Below are 23,651 nucleotides of genomic sequence, written 5' to 3' on the forward strand. Positions count from 1 at the left end.
TTTATGGACAGGGAGAAAATATCTTCCGAGAAAGCATGCATCAATGAGGTCCCTGTATAATCCTCGGAGCTAATATAAGCCTATAGGTTCTCATATTCAAGTATGCACCTTCAAATGAACGACTCCGATTTTTGTCTTTCTGGCATCAAGTGATTGCATAGGCACTGTAGGCCTGTATATAACGGTTCCAACGACATTTTATTAGCTGCGTCCTGTGTATACGCAACTCTCGGCGTGCCTCAGAAGTCGTCTGTCCATCCGTTGACAGGAGAGTGAGAGGAAAGGCAGTTCGGCAGGCGCGGGGTATGTGGGCGATACATTAGGTGGGAAGGTATGCAGATGCTCTCAGGTCGCACGACACGTGGGCGGTTACCGTGGGCACGCTAAAAGGAGCATCCGGAGAGACCAAGCTCTCCAAGGAAAGGACAGCGAACCGCACTGCTGTTGAATCGTACACTGTCTCGAGTTTCGAGTTCAGTCGAGAGAAAGTTGAATCGAATTGAGGCGAAAATAATCGGTGGAGCAGAGGGCCGGAAGTGAAATCCAGCCATTCTGAACGTTCGCAAAGACGAGCGAAAGGAAGTCAGGGGGAAATTACGCTGGTATTCCAAGTTATCAGGCTGTAGTGCTATGGCACGGCTCACAAAGTTCAGAAACGTTAGCTGTCGCCTGTGGCTTGCTGCGCACATTACCGAAAATAAGCCGCACCTTCTATGACGACAGTTGTATGGCTTTCAGCACGTTAAACAGCGTCGTATACAGTTGTAACCGAAACTCCCGCGTGCGCTGCTCCGTCGCTTTTTCGCACCGGAAGGAAGAGTGAAAAGTGACTCAGCGAATGGTTTCTCCCAGGTAACCGTTGTGTGGAGCAACGACGACGTGCCGCTTCTCGAGCGCTCTCTCGCGGACCTCCGGCGGCCGCTCTTTCGGAAGCTGCACATCCGCTCCGGCACAGTCTCTCCAGGTTCCATGGCACTCTTCTTGGGAGCGCTACGCAGAACTGAGGCCACGCTGCACACGCTCTTCCTGGACACACCAGAAGTGATAAAGCCGGAAGGGGCGGTGGCGCTGGCGTCGCTCTTTGAGAACAGTGTGGTGCTCCGCAAGGTGGCCATTCTTTACCGGACCACGGAGGAGTCGTCCGTGGCACTTCTCAACGGGCTTGCTGAGTCACGGTCCATCACAGTGCTGGCTATCGGGCGTTGGCACCTGGGCGGCCTGGTTCCTCAAGCGTTCGAGGCTATGCTGGGAAAGAATAAGAGTCTGCTTCAGGTGACAAACCTCGATGTTGTGCGCAAACAGTAAGACGTACCGAGCCGTTTGCGCACGGAACAGTTACTGTCAGTCTTTCATTTGTGCGTGAACACATGTCGCCATTTTATCCAGCTTCAAAAAACCTGGCAGAAAGCATTCTGGTCGCATTATAAATCTATGCAAAAACTAAGCGTAAATGCGGAGGACTGTCCCGACTCCAATGAGCAATGAGCTTTGACAATTTAAAATCGAAACCCGTGTTATACCTGGAAGAAACCGAAGGAAGGTAAAATTAATTCAACTAAGAAGGTCAGTTTTTCGCGTTCAGCTGGTTGTTCAACAAGGCGATTCAACAAACGTGCGTGCAGCCTATTGCGTGTGCTGTGCCGCGCATTTCTGATGGATACCGATGATAGCCTTTAAGTGACTCCTGTAATTTTTTCCACGTCATCATGGTCAGCGCAAAATGTCAGCGACTGAAGGATGAACTGTCCGACGACTATAACAGTTCAAGAGGCAGTCCTGTAAGCAGGTTTGCCTGTGGTGTCAGATTATGGCATGAATTCATTGAAATCGCATTAATTTCTAATGGCAGCCAATGAACCCCTGTATTTTCTATCATTAAAAAGTAAAATCACGCACAAAAGTAACTGACCCCCCCGCCCCCTTTTCCCCTTAAAATTCCGAACCGTGCGGCACAGCATGCGGGCACCTCCTGACCATGAATCCTGGCGTCAAGGGCGAGGCGCTCTGCCGCTCTCCAAGTATGCGACGCATCACGAGTTACCCCAGGAATTGAGATTCGGAAATGGGGGGGGGGGGGGGGGTAAATTTCTTGGGTGGATGTTGAGGGTAGACGAGAAGCGGTAGCCATTTTTATTTGAGTCGTTGATGCGTCGCGTAGGACTAGCAACGTTCATGACTCCAACCCTCATGACTAAGAGTGGGAAGAATTACTTCGCATATACCTCAAGTCTGATGTCCTATTTATGAAGACAAAACAAAAGAACAAGGACTACATTAAATGTATCGAGTAATTGGGCGGCAGTTCACACTAGTAACAATAAGCCTTACGAAAAAAACTGCAGGCGGTTTAGCACTGCTAACCACGAAATATATTGCGAAAGCAGGTCTGGTGGACATTAACGACACGCACCTGGAAGGGCAATTGAAAGCTCGTTTCCTTTCCTTTCGTGACTTGCACACATATGCAAGTTGATGGAGACGATGACGCGCAATGCACAGCGCGAGAGTGTGCTGCAGTCTAACACGAGGCGTGATCGGCGGCGGCGATAGCATGGTGTTCTCGTGGAGTGGTCAACGAAGCTGATCTGTTCGCTTTACCGCGGCTTCGAAACCCAGTCGCGGCAATATTTATTTTGTGTACCAGGTTGGCAAAGGCCATCCTCATTCAAAGTCTCCTTTATTTCCCGCCATTTCTCGCATCACGTGACTAGCTTCAGAGGCTTCACCACACACCGGTATTTTCTGCAGGTTTTGAGGACAATAGTGCTGTCGCACTATACAAAACTACCTATTCAATATCACTCGCGTAACACAGACGTGGAAAACGCCGTGAAACACGAACGCCGGTGCAACATAGGCATAACAGATCAGTTCAGTTATTACACACACAACAGGAAGCGAGTCCAGGTTCAGCAGTGTGCAGACAGGCGCGGAAGGTGTATATTGGAGCTTGGATATCAGCCACGACGATATGCATGGCACTGACACACCTATACATAAAAATTTATGGCTGCTACAAACAACAGTGTAGCACATATGAAACATATGTTAGACATATGAAAGAACTACGCACATGCAACGCAGCGCTTGGTGACGCACTGCATTTACAATAGCAGTTTGCATTACACTGAATTACAATTAAAACTCGGTCTAACGAAACCCGATTTTACGAAGATCCCGATCTAAAGAACAAATTCTGATTCTCGGGCAAGTACCCATAGCGTTCAATGTTCTTATCAACCCGAAATAGCAAAACAAACTTGACCATCAAACCCGAAGTTTATCCGGGAAGAAATGAGTAAAAAAGGGGGTGATTTATGATTTATTTTGACCGCAACGTCTCGCAGCTTGTTGGCAGCGTGCTAGCAGTAACATCTAGGCGCCCAAGTCATGGCCCTAATTTCGTTTTGATGGGGCTGCATGCTGCGTTGCTGCACGGAACAACGGACTCGGCAGTCGGCGGTGCTTCCCACCTCGGCTTCGAATCCGTTTTACCAGATGGCGCTTCCACGCACATTCGGGACGCCTTCGCGGACTTTTCATACTGGGCAAGCGCTTGCAATCGGAAAATATGATGCCATTCGCGTGCTGCTACGTTACGATTTTATATTTCGAAGGGCCGAAAAATGCCTTCCCCGATTTTACGAATTTCCAGCTTTAACGAAATAATTCGCACCCGCCCTTCACTTCGTTAAATCGAGTTTTAACTGTAGCAGCCTTGTAGTTCGCATCCAGATCACTGGCTGGCAATTTGAGAACTCGTCATCTAGTCGAAGTATCCGCTGTGCTCGGTAGCCCCATTTTCCCCTTGGGACTCGGTTCCCCGTTAGGGAATGTGCGTTTGCTATGTGTCAGCGTTCGTAGTACCTGCGCTTGCCTTCCGTCGCGACGGAGTTGTGATGTTGTCGCTTGGTTTGTGCTCGCAGCTGGACATTCTGCGCGAAGAGCCCAACGCGCACCTGGCCTTCTACGGGCGGCTCGCGCATATCGTCGCCAGAAGCAAAACCCTGGTCGTCCTCCGCATGTTCGACGGGGCCCGCCGCGTCCGGGCCTTCGACATGGGGGCCCTCGCTTCGCTCCGCTGGCATGAGATGGCGCTACGAAGGGCGCTGCAAGTGATTGTCGTGGAGCGCAAGTACGCGGCCGCCTGGTTTCTCTTCCAAAAGGTCGAGCCTTTCCAGCTTGTCGGGCGCTTTCTCCAGAACGACAACAGCTGGTGGCCGGGATCTTCAATGAACCGACTGGAAATGGCCTTCGAATCGGCGAGAGGCGAGCTGCTGCCTTTAGCACTAATCTACGAGTGCATTCCCGAATGCCCCAACCGGCCTGACCCTCAGCAGGAATTTGAAGTAGTACTCAGCAGCTGCCTTCGTTACGTGGCGAATTACTTCAAGACCAGCCTTCGGGAGTGGAAGTGAAGTTCGGCGTTTTTGTCTGAGACTTCAAAAATAGTGACCAACATATTTTTCAGTTTACTCGTTCGCTGCAGTGCTTTCACTTTTTATCGTTCGTACGAACCACGTCACTTTGCGTGTACGAACTGTTTTATTATGAGCATGAAGATTAAATCTTGGAATGTGATATCGGTTCCGCAGCGACAGATATTTTCGTCTCTTTTTATCTCCGACTTCTTAAAGTGAAAAACTAGAGAGTGTTTACTACATTCGAATCAGTGCGAAAGCACGGATTTTTGCTACGTAGAAGACAACAAAGAGCGGGAAGTGCCGCGGGACGGAGCGCTCGCGCTAGACGAACAGACAATACGAACAGACAACGGACGATTTTGCTGGGGGTTGGTACTCATTAGATTAACGCTTAAGGACTAAAAAATTTCGCATGTAGTGCACACCGACAATTTCTATTAAAGAGGTCGGAATCGCACCGAAAGTTCAATCATCAATGCTGACACAGATACCAAGGGAAGAAATCGATATGTAACGTAACTGCAGCCAACGTTTGGTAAATAAATGCAAGAATTTTCCTAAAAGGAAATATTTTATACCACAAACTACGAGCAGTGAATTTTGCCTGCAACCGCCGCTTTACCCGTGGTCGATCTGCTACTTATTGCGTGGTATTTAAAAATGACTTCCTTACCTACTGGTTCATAAAAACGGCAGCAACGTACAAAACTCTTTATCGTAACTTAGAGGCGGCTACTTACTTCAAAGTTATGGGCGGGGGGGTCAAATTTTAAGTGTTTCAGAAAACACAGCAGAGAACATCACTTATTAGCGCCAGTCTTATTGTAGATGCTGTTGTCAGATATTTTCTCAGCAGCTTTTGTACGAGCCCGGAAACGCTTGGATAATCTATAGTGCAGAGATATTAGAGTCTTTCACTCAGCGACTCTTCTATTCATGCCAACAGTGATCACAGTGGGACATTTTTACATCACTGCAAAGTTGCAAGCCTTTTTCTTTCTTGTAATGAATACGTCTACATTCTACAGCACCCATTTTCATGAAGCGCGTTATCCCTGAAAACATGGGGTCTCAAAGTTTTCATTTCAAACAGCATAAAAAAGGACGAAACTAGTTTATCAGGACTTAGTGGCACCATAACGTTGCTTGAAACCCAATTAGTGAAACCTGCCTCGGTATTAACTCCGAGCGATGAGTATGATTGGCTAAAATGCGCAAACACTCCACTGCTTTTAGCGTTTCACGATATGTGGTTATGATTCATGACAATAATCATGCACCTATCACAACTAGATGTGGCGCGTTCGCTTCATACGCGTCTAACGGAATTGCTCGTGCACCGACAACAAGGCTATGCAGCAGTTCTATTGTAACGACTCGCACCGTGCTTTAAAAGCGCATTTTTTTAAATCAAGGTTTGCATTTAGCGCGTTCAGTGTCGCGATCTCAATCGCACGGCTTTGGCGTGATGAGTGTCGGGTGCTAGATATGTTTGTCTTGTTTGTGTTGTTGCCCCTTTTCCCAATAAATGTGTTTTCACTCCTCCGAATCCTCCTATTTTCTTTCAATAAAGCATACACAGGTAGTGAATAAACTGCGCTACTTTAGGTCGGTCTAGGTGTCAGTAACAGTTTTGATGTCGAGCAGATTTACGCATTATAGACAGCATTTTGTTTGATGTTGTTGGCGATCGAGCTTCGTGCAGAAATGCAAGTGTCCACTAATCGAAAGCCAAGAAATCTTTTAGTGCTTCATTTTAAACAACTTGTAACATTTGCTTAAATTCTGTTAGCAATTTGTACTATTTAAAAAATGTTAAAAGATCACTGCGGCGACCCGCACTGGGAGAATGCGAAAGCATTGATGCCTCCACCACACTCGCCGCCTTTCGCAGACCGTGAAGACGTCCTGTCTGGCGACGTAGACGCCCCATCAATAACGGCAAACGCGCTAACGCACGCAGACCATTCACACACTAGAAAGAAGCGCAGGCACTCGAGGGTGGCGAGGCAACGAGTCCAAGGACTAAGAGGAAGCGCCGGAGCAGAAACAGCGCGCTCGAGCGTTCTAGAAGGTACTTTTTTTTATCCGGCCACCCCTCCTCCATGACGTCAGTGACCCCATTTCAACGAGGCGACATGACGCCACGCATCACGATGAAAACCACGTTGGCGCACGGGCACCGCTCACCCACCCAACGATGCGATGACGTCACGGTGGCCCCACCCAATGTCACGACATGACGTCATGGCGCGACGTCATGCGTCACCATGGCAACCACGTTAGCTCAACGTCACCGCCCCAAGTATGGCATCATCCATTAGCTCTCACACGAACGGAGAAATCGCTGCCGACACATATTCCGGACAAGAAATCGTCGATGTAGCCAACAAAGGCTTTCGCCTTATTTCCGGACAAGAATGAGTTTAGAAGTTTTCGTAGGGAAGACATGCATAATCGCTGCTCCTGCGGTAAAAATTTCTTGTAGAATTTACTGCGATGCTTGCTTCTCAGAAAGGCAGCGATAACGGTTTTCTTCTTTCCCATCGCACTGATTCGACATTTTTTAACTCGACGCCATGGACGCTTCCGTCAGCGTGCCAATGACCCTGCTGAGGTTAACATCGGAAGCTGAAGAAGCAGCTTTCCCCCCTCAAGTTTTGCGCTGAGGCTGTGCGCGAAGATAAGAGCCGGCCACCTGGTTGCGCTAAAGCACGTTATTCGCTGTATGACCGCGCCCGAGGTCGAGACCACTGCCCGGCCTGTCTGCTCCCGTTTGCATCGGGAAAGAAGCCATGAAAGCTCCGATGCTGCTCAGCGCTCTGCTGAGTGCCGTGCTGGGTGTGCAGTCCACCAACGGGACTAAGCAGCTCAAGTGAGGCCCACGTTTTACTTGACTTCCAAAAGCTCTGGCTCTTTTTCTGCGGTATTGAAGCGGTTGACGAATATCGGAGTATGCAAGTTCTCGAAGAAAATGGCTCTGCTATTTGTCTTCAAATGAACAGTTGAAAAAAACTTCAGTTGGGTGTAATAAACTGTGACTCAAGAGTGATTTCGACCCTGTAGGCACAGATTCTTTGTATGCAACGTTCGGCGAAATCACATTAAAGCTGCAACCTAAGTATTAGCGATGAGAATGTTTGCGTATATAAGTATGTCTCGCAGTGTACAAGGACACAAGGTGCTCCTATCTGTAGAGCAGCAAACCCAACACCGTTCTGACATGCTGAGCTCTGAATAGCTGACACAGCATAACCGCGCCGTTCCAACAGGTCAGTGACGTTATGGAGCAAGAAGTGGCTTATAGATTATCGCTGTGTGGCCTCCATATGGGTTCGCGAGTGTGTTGTTTTGAGATATAGCAATGTTTAGATTTGCTCGTTCTTTTGCCTTCAAGGTAGCCAGCCGAGCAACTAAACAAGAAAGTTGCTAATACATTAAATCACATGAAAAGTGCGCCTTTTGCTTGACCTCCACCTGATCTCTTTCCTTTGCGGCGCGTCTGGGTAAACAATGTCTGATTACATGGCCGTTTCCCTGCGGGTGCTATGGCGATTCGTTGGAAAATTGTCAGATTGCACGGAGTTTTATATTTGCGCACCGAGTCGTACCGCTGCGCAGATTTATACCTCCCGTTTCCGCCCGCGCCGCAGACACACGTCTGTGGCATCGGGGAATAATTCTGCATTGGGGACGGCTGTACTCTTTGTATCACTCACTTTAGGTATGTCGGCAGGCGACAGTTGTCGAAGTCCGGACTCGAACCTTGTGGAATACAACAGACGTGAATAGTTAAAAAAAGCGTGAAAGAACACAATCGATCGTGTCAAATCAATTTGCCTCAGAACAGTTTTTTGTTGGGCTAGTTGGTATTCCATGGTGTAGGTCAAACAGCGCACACAGAGAAGGATGGACAGTGTTGTAATATGGGCAGTGAGGAAGAGAAACTTCGTCTTCTTCACTGTTCGTCTTCCTCACAGTTAAAATGTCCCCTCTACGGCTGCACCAGTTGAAATCCTCTCTTAAAGGGCCACTGACCAGGGTCCGGACATTTTTGAAAAACAAGCCCACTGCATAGATGAGGCATCGAAGATGACCTCTGCAAGCTACTAGAGCCATGCGCGCCCCGAAAAGCTGCGAAAATTCAAATCAAAGCCCGCTCGTTCTTTCCTTCAACAAAAACGTCCCCGCCCCACTACTCTGAACCCCTTGACGTCATGGGGGTTACTTTTGCTAAAGGCACTCCATTGGTGCATCGTTCTGACTGACAGGAGAAGGTTGGGCGTAGCCTTGGCGTCGCGTCGTCTGCAGTCTGCACAACGCTTTCCGCAGAGCCTTCTGTTCTCGCACATGCCTACAAACCCGCATGAAGGAACAACAACAAAAAAACTGCGGAGGGAGCGTTCGGCGGCAGCCTTGAACCCTAGCCATAAAAAGTAAAAAAAGAGTAAAACTGAGTGAGTTGGTTCGCCCCCCCCCCCCCCCCCCAGGCCCTTTAAGATCTCGTAGAGGGAAATTGGGTTAAAGATGATTGTTGTAGGATTCTTGACGTCTTGCAGATTCGAATTGATCAATCACATTGCAAGAGGACACTTCTGGAGAGGTTAACTTTTTATAACAATTAAAAGCACAAAGGAAGATACAAGCAAGGAGAAAACATATTTACACTTGACTGACTCGATGTGACGAAACCAGCCCTCGATCCTGCCGAAACAGCGGATTTTAAATCCTATGTCCCCGCCCTCGGTGTGAGGAATAACCAATGAGGTACTGTACAAACACCCACCCAATAACTTATTGGGGAAATGAAAACACAGCCAATCAATGATTGGGGAAAGAAGGTAGCTCATCGCGACACCGTACACATATCGTATGTACACTTTCCACCATCAAAATTTTGCTTTCCTGCTGCGAGCTTCGCGAACACTTTCACTTTCCCATGATGCAGATTACTTCAACGTCCGGTTGACCCAAGTTCCAGGAAAGCCACTTCAACCCATCTGTTTCTCATCGTCGCTCCTCATGCCTGCAGCTAGCGTGACAATATGTCAAAGCACGCCGCTGTAGACATGGCACAAAAGCCACGCACTGTGACGCGGGTTCGCCTCGCCGTAAACACGTGCACACAGGATGCGACCTAACGACTCCGTCCATGAGGGGAGTTTGACGTCTCCCGTAATCCCCCGCCATTCGGCGCCCCCCTTCTCCCGCTGGGTTGACTGACCCCTTTCTGTGCGGTTGTGCTGAGGGCCCAAGAAAAAGGACGTAATGGGCATTCCACTAACGCGACCGGATGCGGTAAACAAAATACAGCACCGCGAACTTCACTCTCACTGTCAGTACTCGCCTCTGTGCGCTGTTCGTACCTACACCATACTATATGCCTCGGTGATCAGATTTGCTCCGTTGGCCCTTTTCTGCGCAACCCTTGCAGACTTCCTCTGATATACGTCGGTCAGAACCGCTCGCTGCACCTGGGACGATCGCCGTTGACGGAACGCCTCAGCTCTGACGAAGACGTATGATGCGAATGTTTCCATTTGAATGTCAATGTGGTTTTGTGAATGCAGTGTAATTAGCGAAAAACGAGGCCATATTTAAAGGGCGCCTGACTCGCATGCGTTTTCGTGGTTTCCTTTTGTTGTTTCTTCCGAAGCTTTAATTCCCTGTGATCGAAGCCAGCCTTGGTAGCGTGCTGGAAAGTACCAGGAACGCTCGATGCAGCACCCCCCTCCCCCCTCCATTTCCTCGGCCCGTGCATCTTGCGTGACGCGCTCCCAACAGTGGTACATTGCACCACGCAATGGTATACGTTTTCCGCAGGGCCTTCTTAATAAGGACACGTTAACGGAGCGCTCACAAACGTGAAGTCCTTTCCTTCTGGCTAAGGCCTCTTGTCAGTGATGGCACATTGTTTCGGTTAATGCAAGAGAAGAGATAACGGATGGCTCTTGAAGGTAACGGTGGGGATTCCTAGAGAATGTGAACGCGGCAAGGGGGGGGGGGGGGGGGGGGGGGGGAGGCATGCGGGCGAAGGAGATTTGTAAGTTTGCCGGTAAACGGTGACCGCAACTGTCGACAAGATAAAGGCGTTTGTGCTGCAGTGGATGAAGTTAGAATAATGACGATTATTACGACTTCGGTAGCTCCTGAGACAACACGCCTGCATGCTGATAAGAAGGGTGGTGAGGCTTTATGTAAACGCATAAAAATCGCCCCAGGGTGGCTCAGGGGTCCTTTAAAAGTAGCATAGGTATTTTGCAACAGTGATCGTCCTGCTATTCATTTCTAAGTTTTAACAGAGTCAACGAAAAACGGTGCCAATCTCACAAAAAGCTCAAGCTGTTTTTCTTTGAACAGATGCGTTATGTGGGCGTCATCTCACTGGGCACACCGCCGCAGTCGTTCAAGGTTCTCTTTGACACCGGTTCGGCGAACCTCTGGGTGCCCTCGAGCAAGTGCGTGGATTCGAACGTAGGATGCCGTAAGATTTTTATCCTCTAATATTTATTTCGGTCACGCCGACTGACGACACGCGGCGACGCAGCCAACCACGCGCTGCGGCCTGCGGAAAAGCGAACCGGTACCAAAGTGAACCGTCTCGTAGATCTGGCCCCAGGTAGATCCACCTTCGCAGCAGCTTTAGAAAAACAGGCGGCTGCCTAGCAGTACCGGCCAAATCAAGTGCGGGGTTTGCTGCAAGTGATGCGCTTCTGTTAAGCTAACAAATCTGTTTAGGAGGCAAGCTGGAACGAAGAGATCTTTCATCACGTCTTCGTTACCACGACTACGAATGTGATAGTCACAGATATACATACCCAACAATTCTGGACAAAAGCATTCTTGAGCGGGAAACTATTTATGGACGCAGTTTTTTCATATAATGTAAGATTTCGCTATAACAATCAATACATCCGCAGATCACCCGATGGCAGACTTGAAACTTCTTTCTATTAACGTTATTGGTGCCATCAAAAGCGCTCCCCATTGGTTTTCTATGGCAGTTTTAACTGTTCGATGCGATTCATGGAAGCGCTTTAAAAGAAAGATTTTGCTACATATATGAGAAGAATGGACCATTACCTTTGATGTTTATATAACAGTATCTTACAATTTTCCAATTCTTGAAATTTTGTCCGAAAATGTTGGACATGAAATAGAGTTATAGATATAGACTACATTGCTTCAATGCTGAACCGTAAGCAGACGCCATAACGCCTGTCGTTCAAGACGAAAAAAAAAAATGCATGAACGCGCTGCATCTAATGACATGAAAATTATCTCCACGCCGACTTTACAGCGCTTTAAACGACGAATTGCCGTTGCAGCCTGATAGCCTCTTTCTGTACTATCTGTACTATGCGGAAGGTCACGCCGTACACTGCTGCGCATAAATCGTTGGGCTGGTGACAACAATTATTAGCTTGAGGCGACCCTACAAAACTAAAATAAAGAGCCCCAGCCTGCACCGCTCAAAGCACAACAGGCTTAAGGCGGACTCACACTGGCGAGTCGCAAACGTTGCGCGACCGATTTCGGTCAATTAGTTACGGTTTCCGAAGCACTAGGAAAGCAAGGATAGAGTGTAACAAAGCGATTTAAACCTGTCGCACGACCTCCGCGACTAGCCAATGTAAAGCCGCCTTTAGTTCAATCAAAACATAAAATAATCCGTCCAAGGAAGGACAAATGGTACTTTTGCACCCACAGGAGACAAATAAGTAAATGTGAGAAAATGCTACGAGTAGCAGCATAAACACACGCCAGGGTGGGGGCCCTGGCAGACTGCCCTGATCAGCCCTGGGAACGGGATGTGGGCTATCAGGGTGGGGTTATGCATGGGACTTAGGGCGGGAATGGGGACGGCGTAGTTTCTCCAAATGGTCCCCATACTATAGCCAAGCTCCTTTTCAGGCCTCAGTCGAGGGCGAGCACCCGCTTTTAGCCGGATGTGCACCCCCGGCCTCCGAGCGCACCTCTACACAACGAAATTTTTTCCGGGGTCTCCGAACCTCCGAGACAGGTTACCCTACTAGAGGCGACGACCAACATGATCTATTTTATTGTCAGCGTTCGTGTCATTCTTTCCTTGTCTAAGTCCCGTTGGTCCGCAATATGTGATTCATATGGTGCGCCTCAGTAACTAGTAATTGATTGGGAAGGCCACGTCACGTAGCAGCTTATTTTTAACAACCGCCTAATTTAGGCAGCGGGGGTTGGATATGTAACACATTCGTCCAGGGTGAGAGATAGTTGCGCTCTGGTCCTTTTGACAGCTGTGCTACCAATACATAAGTATGTCGTGAGAAGCTATCTCTATCACTTGCAAACACGATGTGAAATATAGTTTGGCAAGTATGGAAGTAAGAATGCGCATTTTTATACTACCTATGTAGGTGACAACTTTGTGCGTGCCTTTTGCCTTTTAGAGATATAGCACTATTAAATGCAGAAAGTCGAGTTACAGTCTGTATGGGGATTTGTCACTGAAGTCACCTTCTTACTCGACGATTTCACAGCAACAGCTTTAAGTCAGATGTCGAAGAATACTTCGATTATGGCCAATGCGATGGTGTCCACAAATTTGACCTTCTCGGATTTGGGCCAAAATCGATACCCAACACAATTTAAATATTCCCAATATGATATTGACCTCCAAATTTGACCCGTGACTCTCCGAAAATTTGCCCCATCCCACCTCAGAAATTTTATCTTCTCAAATTTGGAGCGAAATCGATGTCCAAGCTAATTTGAATGTGCTCGATACGAAGGTAACCTCCAATTTTAGCCTTGCGAGTTATCCCTGCAAAGATGACCACAGTTAAACTGCGAACCATAGCCAATTACTTCACGGGCCACAAGACGGTGTTTGCCAGAATTGATGAGAATCAAGAAGCAGAAGTTAGTAAATGGTTAAAACTTTCCAACTGAGCACTTAATCTGAGTACACATAGAGCCACAAGCAACTAGTTAAGCCAAGAGATAATCAGTAAGTTCATAGCAGAAGCCCGAATAGCTATCTGAATGAGAAGGCAAGACACCGACCAAAAAAAAGCGGGGGAGGGAGGGGGGGGGAGATATATATATATATATATACTGACGATTCGGCTCCCACTCGGGAGCCTTGTTCACAAGGAGATACAGATGGGAAATACTGGTTATTTACACTTGAAAACATGCCAAAGGCAGCAGGCGTACGCGCAGGGAAGGGCACTTTCAGTGCGATTAAGTGTTATCGATAGCTTGAATGATTGGGGCCTCTAGATACATACGGTGAAAAGATTCTTTTCTCTTTTTAAAAAGTGGTCGCTACTGCAATCTATGTTATGCTTCATGATTTCAGAACTTTCGGCCAGTGCATTACACAAAACTTTCTTGTTTTTTTACATCATTCTGGTGTTGTTTCAGCTTCTGCACAAAGTTTCCACTTTCGCCCACGTACAAATGATGGTAATCCCCGCATCAAGTGCTGTAGATTAGGCCAGGGAATTTGTCTTCCACGTTGACAAGGGCTTGCCGTAACTTTTTCCGCCACGTGTGACACCTCAACGTCATAGGACCGCAAGATGCGAGCCAAGGATTCGCTGATTCCGGAAACATAGGGTGCAAGTGCGCTTTTTATTTGATGGCAGGACTACGGTCGACCGCAGGGGGCCCCACAGTTGACGTTTACGACGTTGACGAAAGGCGACGTGTAGCCGCTTTCTGAGAGGTCTTTGCGACTCTTTGGCGGTCAGCTTGCAAGTCTTCGAGCTCTGTGAAAATGCGGCCTGCTCGATGAAAAAGCGAGACAATCATTTATCTCTGGAAAGGATGGATGATGGGAGCGAAAATGGAGATAGCGTCCAATATGAGTACCCCACCTGTATACGCTGAACGAGAGCGCGGATTGGTTCCGTTTCACTAGGACGACCAAAAACGGAAGCTGTCCAATTTCTTTTTTCGACTGAACTGGATGGCTCTTCCGATGCTGTTCAGATGCGTAGTCTAAGAAAGATAATTTGTGATGAAGCAAGTGGTTTTCCAATTACCTCGTTTGCTATAACGTTGATCATATATCTCTATCAAAGACAACGGAGCCAATATATGCATGCTATTCTTTTTTTTCCATGCGTTCCCTTTAGGCAAGCAGAATTTTGGCCGCACTTGTGAAACCGATGCAGACGCGTATAAGCTCCATAGCGCAACAAACTCGCCGCCAAGTAAAGCACGAACCACGGCGGTCAGGCTTATTGAAAATGGTGCCATTCCAGACGGAGCACTGAAAGCGCTCTTGGCGAGCAGTGATCGTAGCGGCGCGACTTCGCTCGACCCGACGATAAGGCGAGCACCAGTGCTTGTTGTCACCATTTTTGCGAAGGCTTTCGTCTTTCGGCTTTCGTCTGTCTAAACGAGGGCTACTTTGCGCAAACTTCGCCTCGATCAGTGGCGGCGAGCATACCCCCGAAGCAGAGTTCTGTAATGCACCTACGCTACGCTGACAGTATGGTCTTCAAATAGACTCAGTGGTCGTGATGGAACGCACGACGTTGCTTCTGCGCCGTAGTGGCCATGCCTTGCGTCGTCTGCTAGCAGATGCCAGCTTCCTGGAACGGTAACCGATGGGGAGCCAGGCTCCGGCGGGGAGTCCGCAAGCAGCCCCTGGCATGTAGGTCATGTGACCATGACTGTTTCCTGTCAGAGCGGAAGCCAGGACCTGTCAGCGAGTAGTCCGGGACGGGAGAATCGAATATGCGCAGTGAAACACTTGACTTCAAGAGTAGCTATCGCTAGACAATTTGGTGTAACAAAGCTAAACCAGTGCCATATATTTGTATTTACTTGCTTGTCTCTGCGTACATCTATCTGCGAGGTTTCCCTGGAACAAGGTCGTAAATACAGCAGCGAGTTACCGCGTGTCCTGTTTACCTCATTGTCGCGGTGTACTGCTGTGCAGAATTCATCATTTTTGTTGCCAGACTTGCCATAAAAACTGCGCATGAAATGGCAATTACGGCTCGGCCGTCGTGGAAGAAAGAATGCCATCCGCTCAAGGCCGTACTCGATTGAAATGCGACAAAGAATTTGACACAAGACGCCGAAACCACCTGCGACAATTTAGAAAACCCTAAAGGCCGGGATACATGCGACGTTTTTTTCGACGACATTCGCGCTGCAGAAAACGTCGCGCTACCGCGACGCCCGGCTGGAGATACATGGAGCGTTGAAGCGGCGGCGCGCCGCCGTGTATCCCTCGACGCGAAAGCTAATGTGATCAACCTATGCAAGGAGGTCTGCGAGAACCGCGACGCTGACCATTCTGTTAAAATCAGGAAAGTTTCACTTCGACACCACTGTAAAAATTTTAGCACGCGCGCGCTTAAGTATCTATAAAGATTTGCGTGCTCGAATGCATGCCGTCGCGTACCTTTGGACGCCCGCTCAGCTGCGGACACCAGCGGCTGCGGTTGTCTTCGACACATTCGTTTCAGGGAGGGAGCGCAGGCATTCCGATCTAAGATTAGGCCGTGTTCTCGAAAAAAAGCGACATTTCAAGTCTGATGAAGCGTTTATTTTCACGACAATAACATTCCCGCGCCAAAAACACGGCGTAGCTCGACGGCCATGACGGCCATGTTGGCGGCGGCAGGCCGAGGACCGGAAGAGCGGGCTTGCTGCGCTGAACTCGCTTCAGCCGCCGCCTCCGGTCTCACCGGACGCCGCGCGTCAAAATCTAGCCTGTCCTGATCGGCGGCGGCGGGCGTTTTTCTCGACGCCGGGCGTCAAATCTGCGCCGTCGGGCGAAAATCGACGACTCGCCGCGGTAAAAACGCTCCATGTATTCCGTCCTTAAAAGCTGTTGCGCGCGGCTGTGATCATTCCATATGAGTGGTTGCATATTTAGTCACGAATAGTGTTAGAACCCCGTGCCATCGGCTGGAAGCATGAAAACATTTCATAGCTGCGTAACCCGTCATGCATAGACTGGCGCATTGCGCCAAAAAAAAAAAAAAGAAAACAGGGCGGGGGGGGGGGGGGGGGGGGGGGTTGAAATAAATGAGTCAGCACTATCGTCTGACGACTGGAACTAGCTCCGACCGCAGGCGTGCACGTGTACTGGCGGCCGAAACAGGAATAAACGGTCACGAAGTTACCAGAAAGGATCACCGAGAAGGCGTTGCACCCCGAATCGGGGCAACGGCAAAGGAATGCAGTAAACCCGTATGGCAAGGCTAAAATCAAGTGTTTATTACAAAGTGAATCAAAAGCGGAAGCTGAAAACGCGCGCGCGCGCGCGCGCGCGCGTAAAGAGATGGTCGAGAAGGCTTTACCGGGTCGGACAAAACACTGCAGAAGGCTAACGAGGAGTACGGGCCAGATCTGTAAGAAAAAAAAAAAGATAGGTGCAGCAACATTAGCAGAGGTCGACGCAATAGAGAGATTAGACTGGACTAAGGCACGGCGTACTGAGAGCCTCAGAATGAAGTTCGATAGCCTGCGGGCCTTAAGAGCCAGCGAAAGCCGAGTAGTATACGAGCGCGTCTTGCAGTCACCAAAACGCAGCCACCGCGGTTGATGAGAGCCTGCGCACTCGTGATAGAATGTTCGCTCAGCCAATGCGGCTGGTGCAGCAGTGCGATTAAGGACGGAGGTTATTGAATGACCCTGCAGAGGTAGAGAATTTCGGGGCTGCGGTGGGTACGGGCACAACATGCAACGCATGAGGAGAAGGACAAGCTTATGGTCCCTTTTCCGTTGCACTTTGTGTGCCGTGCAAGCGGTCCTGTATTAGTTGGCGGCAGCAAATATCGCCGCTCCTGTTGACGATCGAAAATAACTAAAGGACCCATGAGAGCTGTTCTGCGCCATAGATTGTGCGTGTTAGGCAGGGTACATTGCATACGCCGTGCAGTAAATAGAGGAGGCAGCTCACCCAATTCATGCTTCCGAAGTACTCTTGGCAGACTGGCTGTCTTCGGTCTTGGACACCGAGTCTCTCGAGCCGCTCTCCGACGACGAACTACTGTCGCTTTTACCGTTGGAGGTGTCTGCCTCTGATGCGGAGCGTGGCCTGACAACGCCCGGCTCTGAGCCGGCACTGACGTCCTCGCCGAAGGTCACCGACCGCGCCCTGGTCGCTGCTGCGGCTGCCCTTCGTTCAGGGTACTGCAAGGACGGCGGCTGCGATGGCGCTTCCTGCGGCGCCGTTTCTTGCAGGGTTGGCGCGTCGACTTCGCTGACGTTGGAGGCAATCAGTCGGTATTCTGGACCAGAATCCGCCCGAGGGGCCAGCACACTCCTCTCGTCTCCCTCCTCTTGTTGGCACATGCAGCACGAAAACAGGGCGCCCATTGCTCCTTTGGCGGGGCTGTGCTGCTGGACTATAAACTGGGAAATGCTCAAGCAAAGCAGGCGGGTTGTTGCCGCTTTCGGGTAGGAGTCGTATAGTTCAAAAAACAGGCTGAGGCGGCGTACACTGAGACCGCCCGCTTCGAGGCTGGAACACCCTGAAGGGAACACCCTGGAGCTGCGACGGCGCTTTCTGCGGGCGGCACGGAGATGCTGATGCTTTTATAGCACTGACCACAACCACATTAGCTGAACGAAAGCAAATATGAGTGTCACCGCGGCTTCAGTTATTGCTAAGCGCATGCTCAGGCGAGTGCGTGCAAGCAGGCGTATGTTACAGGTTCGAAAAGTAATAACGGTGAATGCAGTTGCCCCTCACATTATCGCGCAAGATCCGCTTTCGCTGACAAGATAAGTTTAGACTTCATGGAAAATAACGCATGTCAAAGGGAAAAGATACGCATGCGCTACTTCGGACACCTAGTGGTGCAAGCCGCGCTAGCGCGGCGCTCTTTCTTTTTCAAAAGCACTACGCCGTGCGAGCGTCCGCGTAAGAGACCGCGATAGAGCAAAATCTTGCTCGCCTGGCATTCAGCAAGGCTTACGTGGCACAATTCGAAACAGTTCAGCGCTCGTAAGTATCAAGAGTACTCGTAACGCTTGAGGTCATGGCTAGCGACGCCTACAGTACCGCCTAGTGACGCCACCTGTGTTATCTGTAAGGCTACGCTCATGCGCCATAGAGTAACATAAAAGTAAAGAGCGGACACTCGGGCCCTTTCGCGGCCGAGTTCGGCGCTTCCCCGTTTCCGCCAGATGGCACTGAACGTGCAAATAAAAAAAAGAAAAAGAGTATGGTTTTGGCATGTCTTGGCTTCCTTCTGCGGATCGAGTGACTGATGCGCTCATTGTCACCCTGACAGAATGCACGTAGTAGGTTCACTGCCGCTTGCCAAGCGCACGCGATGCGTGGCATAACGCCTTTGCGGCTTGTGGGTGACGTGTTCGCCGCGGCGTACAGGCAAGCGATCAAAGCCAAACGCTTTTGACGAGCGTTGCACGTCGAAACCTGGATAATCGTTGCGTGCTCCGTAATCGTCACGCTGGTGGCCGGCTGCTCAGCTGGGCAATGTGACACCGCCTCCTCCGCGAGAGTGGGGAACGCACAAGACCCAATGAAAGTAGAGCCTCCGAGATTCCTGTATTCGTCTCCCATCTCTGAGGCCAGTGCGTTTCCCCGGGTCCGCTAGGTGCGCTGTGCACAAAAGTCGGCCGCTGGGGCCCACGGGAGTGTCCGCTCTTTACTTCTATATTACTCTATGCATGCGCTTCGTGAACCAGGTAGTGGTGATCAGCAGAGCACGCCCATGTTTTCAGAGACCCATGGGTGCTATTTGCACTCGTCGGACTGATAGCAATTACCAACATTCGCGGAGAATGCGCTGCACTGAATCGTAGAATGCTCTGTCATTGCCGCGCACCGCCTTGCATGCTCGAGCGCGGTGGTATCCAGCCGCTGTTTCTTCAATAAAAATCACGCGTTACCGCTGTGCAGAGGCTGCTTTCAACCTTTGCTTTCATGTCCTCTCTGAAAAGATGGACTCGCTTGCGGCTCATAAGCGCTGCATACGCGTGACCTCACCGCTGTACAGTTGGCTTTAACGAAAATGTCCAGCAGGCATCGCTGAGCACACGCTGGCTAGTTACTGTTGATAAATCTAACCGCTGTGGCTTAATCTCTTAGGGAAGCACGCACGAAAACATTTTAGCAGCACACTAAAAGTTTCACGTGCTATTTTGCTCTTGTCTCCTGCGTTCGTGCACGCTTTCGAACTTTACGCTTTTAAACAAATGGACAAGGCTAGACTTTCTAAATGTATGGTGAGCTGCTACGTGAGCAGTGAGCCTGAATAACCCAGTATGTTCTCATTGAGCGCAGCGTCGATATTTTGAAGAGCACTTGGATGAGATGCGGTAATCGAGACAGTAAACGCGCTCTGAAGGCGACCGAGAGTGGAAAAATTGAAGACGATTAAAGAAGGCCAATGCCGTCTCACTTGAATTTTGACATATAAGAAGGAGGGGGGGGGGGGGGGGTAAAAGAAAATTTGAGAGCAGGTGTTCTTCACACGTGGTGTGCCGAGTCTGAATGCCTCTAAGTGACGTCATTCATGGCTGTTGAAAAACGCTTGAAAGCTACAATAGTTATTCCTGCGCGTCGTGAGCGAAAGTTCTGTCGAAATAAACAGCGAACCACGCGCTGTTCGGCTCATCCGCTAGAGTGAAGTGACTAAAGTGCTTGGCAGCCTCAGTGTAAGTATGCAGGACTAGGCGTTGCATAAAGCTTCCTTCTCTCTTGGCCGCGCGAAAGGGGGTGCTGCGTAGTGTGGTACTGTACGCCGTTGCGTTGTTTTCCCTGTGTACAACTTTCCGGAACACAAATCATAAACCACAACTCAAGCGCATACTCAGTAGCAAGTCGTTTCGAATCCCAAGTTAATAAAGAGCAAACGCAGCAGGAGCACAACACTCGGGCACCCCTGAAGAGTGCCGTGTGCTGGACCGGCACGTACTATTATACTTTGTGTTTTCGATTATTTACCCAGGCGGCCGCAGTAAGTACGACAGCAGAAAGTCGTCAACCTACAAGAAAAATGGGCAAATCTTCAAAGTGAAGTACGAGTCCGGCCAAGTGCGAGGAACGCTGAGCAGGGATGACCTGGGCATAGCCAGTGTGAGCGTGAGGGGGCAACTGTTCGGCGAAATTACCCACACCACCGGAGACGTCTTCGAAGTGGTCACCTTCGACGGCATTTTGGGCCTCGGCTACCCGGAGATCTCAGTGAAGAACCTGGTGCCGCCGTTCGACAACATGCTCAAGCAGCAGCTGGTCACGGAGCCGCTCTTCTCGGTGTACCTCAGCAGCACGCCCAGCCAGGAGGACGGAGGCGAGATCCTCTTTGGGGGCGTGGACGCCAAGCGCTACACCGAAGGAATCACCTACGCACCCGTCTCCAAAAAGGGCTACTGGCAGTTCTCCATGGACGGGTATGTGCAGACACCACCCACGGGGTGGCCGAGGCCTCGCCAGGCGCCATTAAGCCTTGAGGCTGGACCCCTTATACGGGTGTCTTTGGCTGGTCGCTTCAGTCCTTTTGCTCAGAGTTGTCAGATTAGCAACCATTTTTTATTTAAACAGAAGGAACCCAGCCGAACCCTCGACAGCTTTCGAGAATGTCAAAAGCGTCGGAAACGAATATGAATGGAATACTGGTGGATGTTACCTGGATATTTTTGCAGTCTATATATCTGCCGCAAACTTGACGGGGAGTAAACGCGTATGTAAATACAGTAAGTACAGATGAAAGAAACTTGTGGACAAAGCATAGCGCTAAGCATCGTCCACATATTTGTTGTGTTTATGCTTACCTAGCTGCGCTGCACTTACGCGTGCGCGCGGGCTGAGCGAGTGCGAGCGGCTGCGGAAATGGCTGGCATCGTGCGGCCACCACTCTTCAGATCTCGGGATTGCTCCCATTTGAAATGGGAGCGCTTCGGATCGAGTCAGAGCCGCACACTCGGAACCCACCAGTCGAACATACTGCCGAACATACTCACTGTGAACACCAGCCGAACGTACTCACTGTGCACATGTGCATGTAGGCTCCTATACTGCACACGTGAAGAAGTGGCTGGGAAAAGCATTGAAGTCACATTAACGCCTGAAAAAATTGGTTTTGTAAGCGCAAAAAGCTAGAAAGATGAGATCAGACATGTTCTCGTGTTCAAGTTTTTGAACATTTCTCTCGCCTGCGACTGTTTGCGCTGCCTCTAGATTTTTAATCAATCATTTTTTTGCGGCCGACAATATCTAAATACCGGAACGTCCTCGCAGCCGTGGCTAGAATCTCTTTTTTTTTCAAGCTCATGATTTCGAGGGTTGAATTCATGGCAGCACTGACCGCGTTTGAATGGAGACGAGAAAAGAAAAGCACCTCTAGAAAAAGCACCCAATCAAAGACGGCCTTGAGACATGCGGCCGCCCTTCGAGCAAATGAATTTCGTTCCTTCTCAAGGGGCTCTTATGTAGCTTCAAATACCCGGTCGTGAGCGTAACACAAAACGGAGCCGATGTCAAACGCCTTTCGGTATATATCAGTGGCCATGTGCTCACTGAAAGCTTAAACAGCCCAAGCCAGCGCTCGAGAGCGGTATTTAGTTTCTGCTATTTAATCATTCAAAACTGCTTTTTAATATTCGTGCATCGTTCAGCGTGGCGGGCGTGTGCGTCCGGAATTACTTGGATATTGTAGTGTGAGTGACGCTGATTAAATTCGGTCTACCGATGACGCATTTAAGGTTTCTGTAATTCCGAGTTAACGGAACCTGGAAAAATATTAGCGCCAGGATTCTTTCATTTGAAAGACGCTCCGTGCAGCAGGCAAAAACACTATTGTTTTTAGTTTTTTCTCGCGTGACAAAAAGTAACTATCGTAGACACACACACAAGAAAGGTAAGTAAATAAACGCTGAGCAACTTTTTTTTTTCTCGGCCCACACCATGGTCCTGATACAGCTATGTTTGCTGCTAAAAAGTCCTAAGTATACTTCACCCTTCAATATTTAATCAAAAGTCAGACAACAGGCTTTTTATGTAAGGGCCCACGTCCGGTCCTGGCCTGCAACTTCAAGCCCGAGACCGGCCGAGGCCCGCCGAAGCAACGCGGTTTTTGGCTCGGCCTGCGGGTCGGGCCGGATCCGGGCTTTCGGGCCGACCTGAGCCCGTGCAGTGCTCTAGTGGCGACCACTTTTCCGCAGGTCTCGGGGTTGGACCTATTTCGAAGTGAGAGCGCTTGGCATGGCAAGCACTCGGAAACCACGAGGCGAACATATGATAGTGCCGACCAGCCGAATATACAATACAATATTTTATTCCACACAACGTACACAATGTACATGTTTGAGGTGAAGGGCGAAAAAGCCGCGTAACAACTTCTTGACGGTCCTCACCATCACCTCTGGTGCGTTCCGCCGCGTGATGCTCACCAGTGACATGAAATATTAGGAATCATAATGATAGTAAGAAATGAACATGTACTACAAAAAGAACAAAGTACATCGAACATGGGAAGAAAGAACATGGATTAAGGAAACATGAGAGGAGTTTAACAGTTTCAACAAAAAAAAACAGTTGGGACTTAGATTTTTTTTTGCATTTCTGAAAGACTAACAATACAAAAATTACATAAAATAACTTAAAACAGAAGTTAACAACTAGAAAATGAGGACACTACAGAAGCATTTCAGCAACCTCTTTGAGGATATAGTTGAAGTGTTGTCTTTGGTGAAACCAAACTCGTTCAACGCAAAGGGTTATGCATACCATAGGGCTTGAAAGCCATAATTCGTCCGTGTTCTTGATATGTAGCAGTATTCGTGATGGCGTGTTTCGGAGGTACAGCGGAGGTGCAGGGGGTATTCAGATTCCAAGAGAAGGCAAAAGTAGCAAGGGGCGGCAGAAAGTTAGGTGGGCGGATGAGATTAAGAAGTTTGCGGGGATAGGGTGGCCGCAACTGGCAAAGGAGAGGATTAATTGGAGAGACATGGGAGAAACCTTTGCCCTGCAGTGGACGTAGTCAGGCTGATGATTATGATGATGATGATATGAGGGCCGACTCTCAATGCACTTCGCAATGCGTTAGGTATGCGCCTTTTAAATCCCACTAAAATCTGTGTAGGATGCCAGTCCTATCGGCCAAGCTTCAGACCTTTTGTTCTTTTTTATAAAATGCAGAAGAATGCAAATCTGCTGCGACCATCGAATCTCATGCAGAATGACCAGTATCAATAAAAATTTTGTGGGCGCATAATTAGCCTTCATCTATCTATTTAGACAAT

The 23,651-nt window shown here is 49.3% G+C and overlaps 1 protein-coding gene across 1 annotated transcript in view; it reads left to right on the top strand.

The window, feature by feature from the left end:
* Positions 1-7,219: 7,219 nt before the first annotated feature.
* The window catches only part of LOC149352533 (lysosomal aspartic protease-like), a 29,716-nt gene continuing 13,284 nt past the window's right edge, over positions 7,220-23,651 (top strand). The window contains exons 1-4 of the mRNA XM_089577194.1: positions 7,220-7,299; positions 9,859-9,943; positions 10,785-10,908; positions 20,360-20,801. Coding sequence (XP_089433320.1) covers positions 7,220-7,299; positions 9,859-9,943; positions 10,785-10,908; positions 20,360-20,801 — 731 coding nt within the window. The remainder of the gene's footprint in view (positions 7,300-9,858; positions 9,944-10,784; positions 10,909-20,359; positions 20,802-23,651) is intronic.

This window comes from Amblyomma mixtum, chromosome 3 (genome assembly GCF_055824585.1).
Source record: "Amblyomma mixtum isolate Tamu chromosome 3, ASM5582458v1, whole genome shotgun sequence".
In the NCBI taxonomy this organism is placed as follows: Eukaryota; Metazoa; Arthropoda; class Arachnida; order Ixodida; family Ixodidae; genus Amblyomma; species Amblyomma mixtum.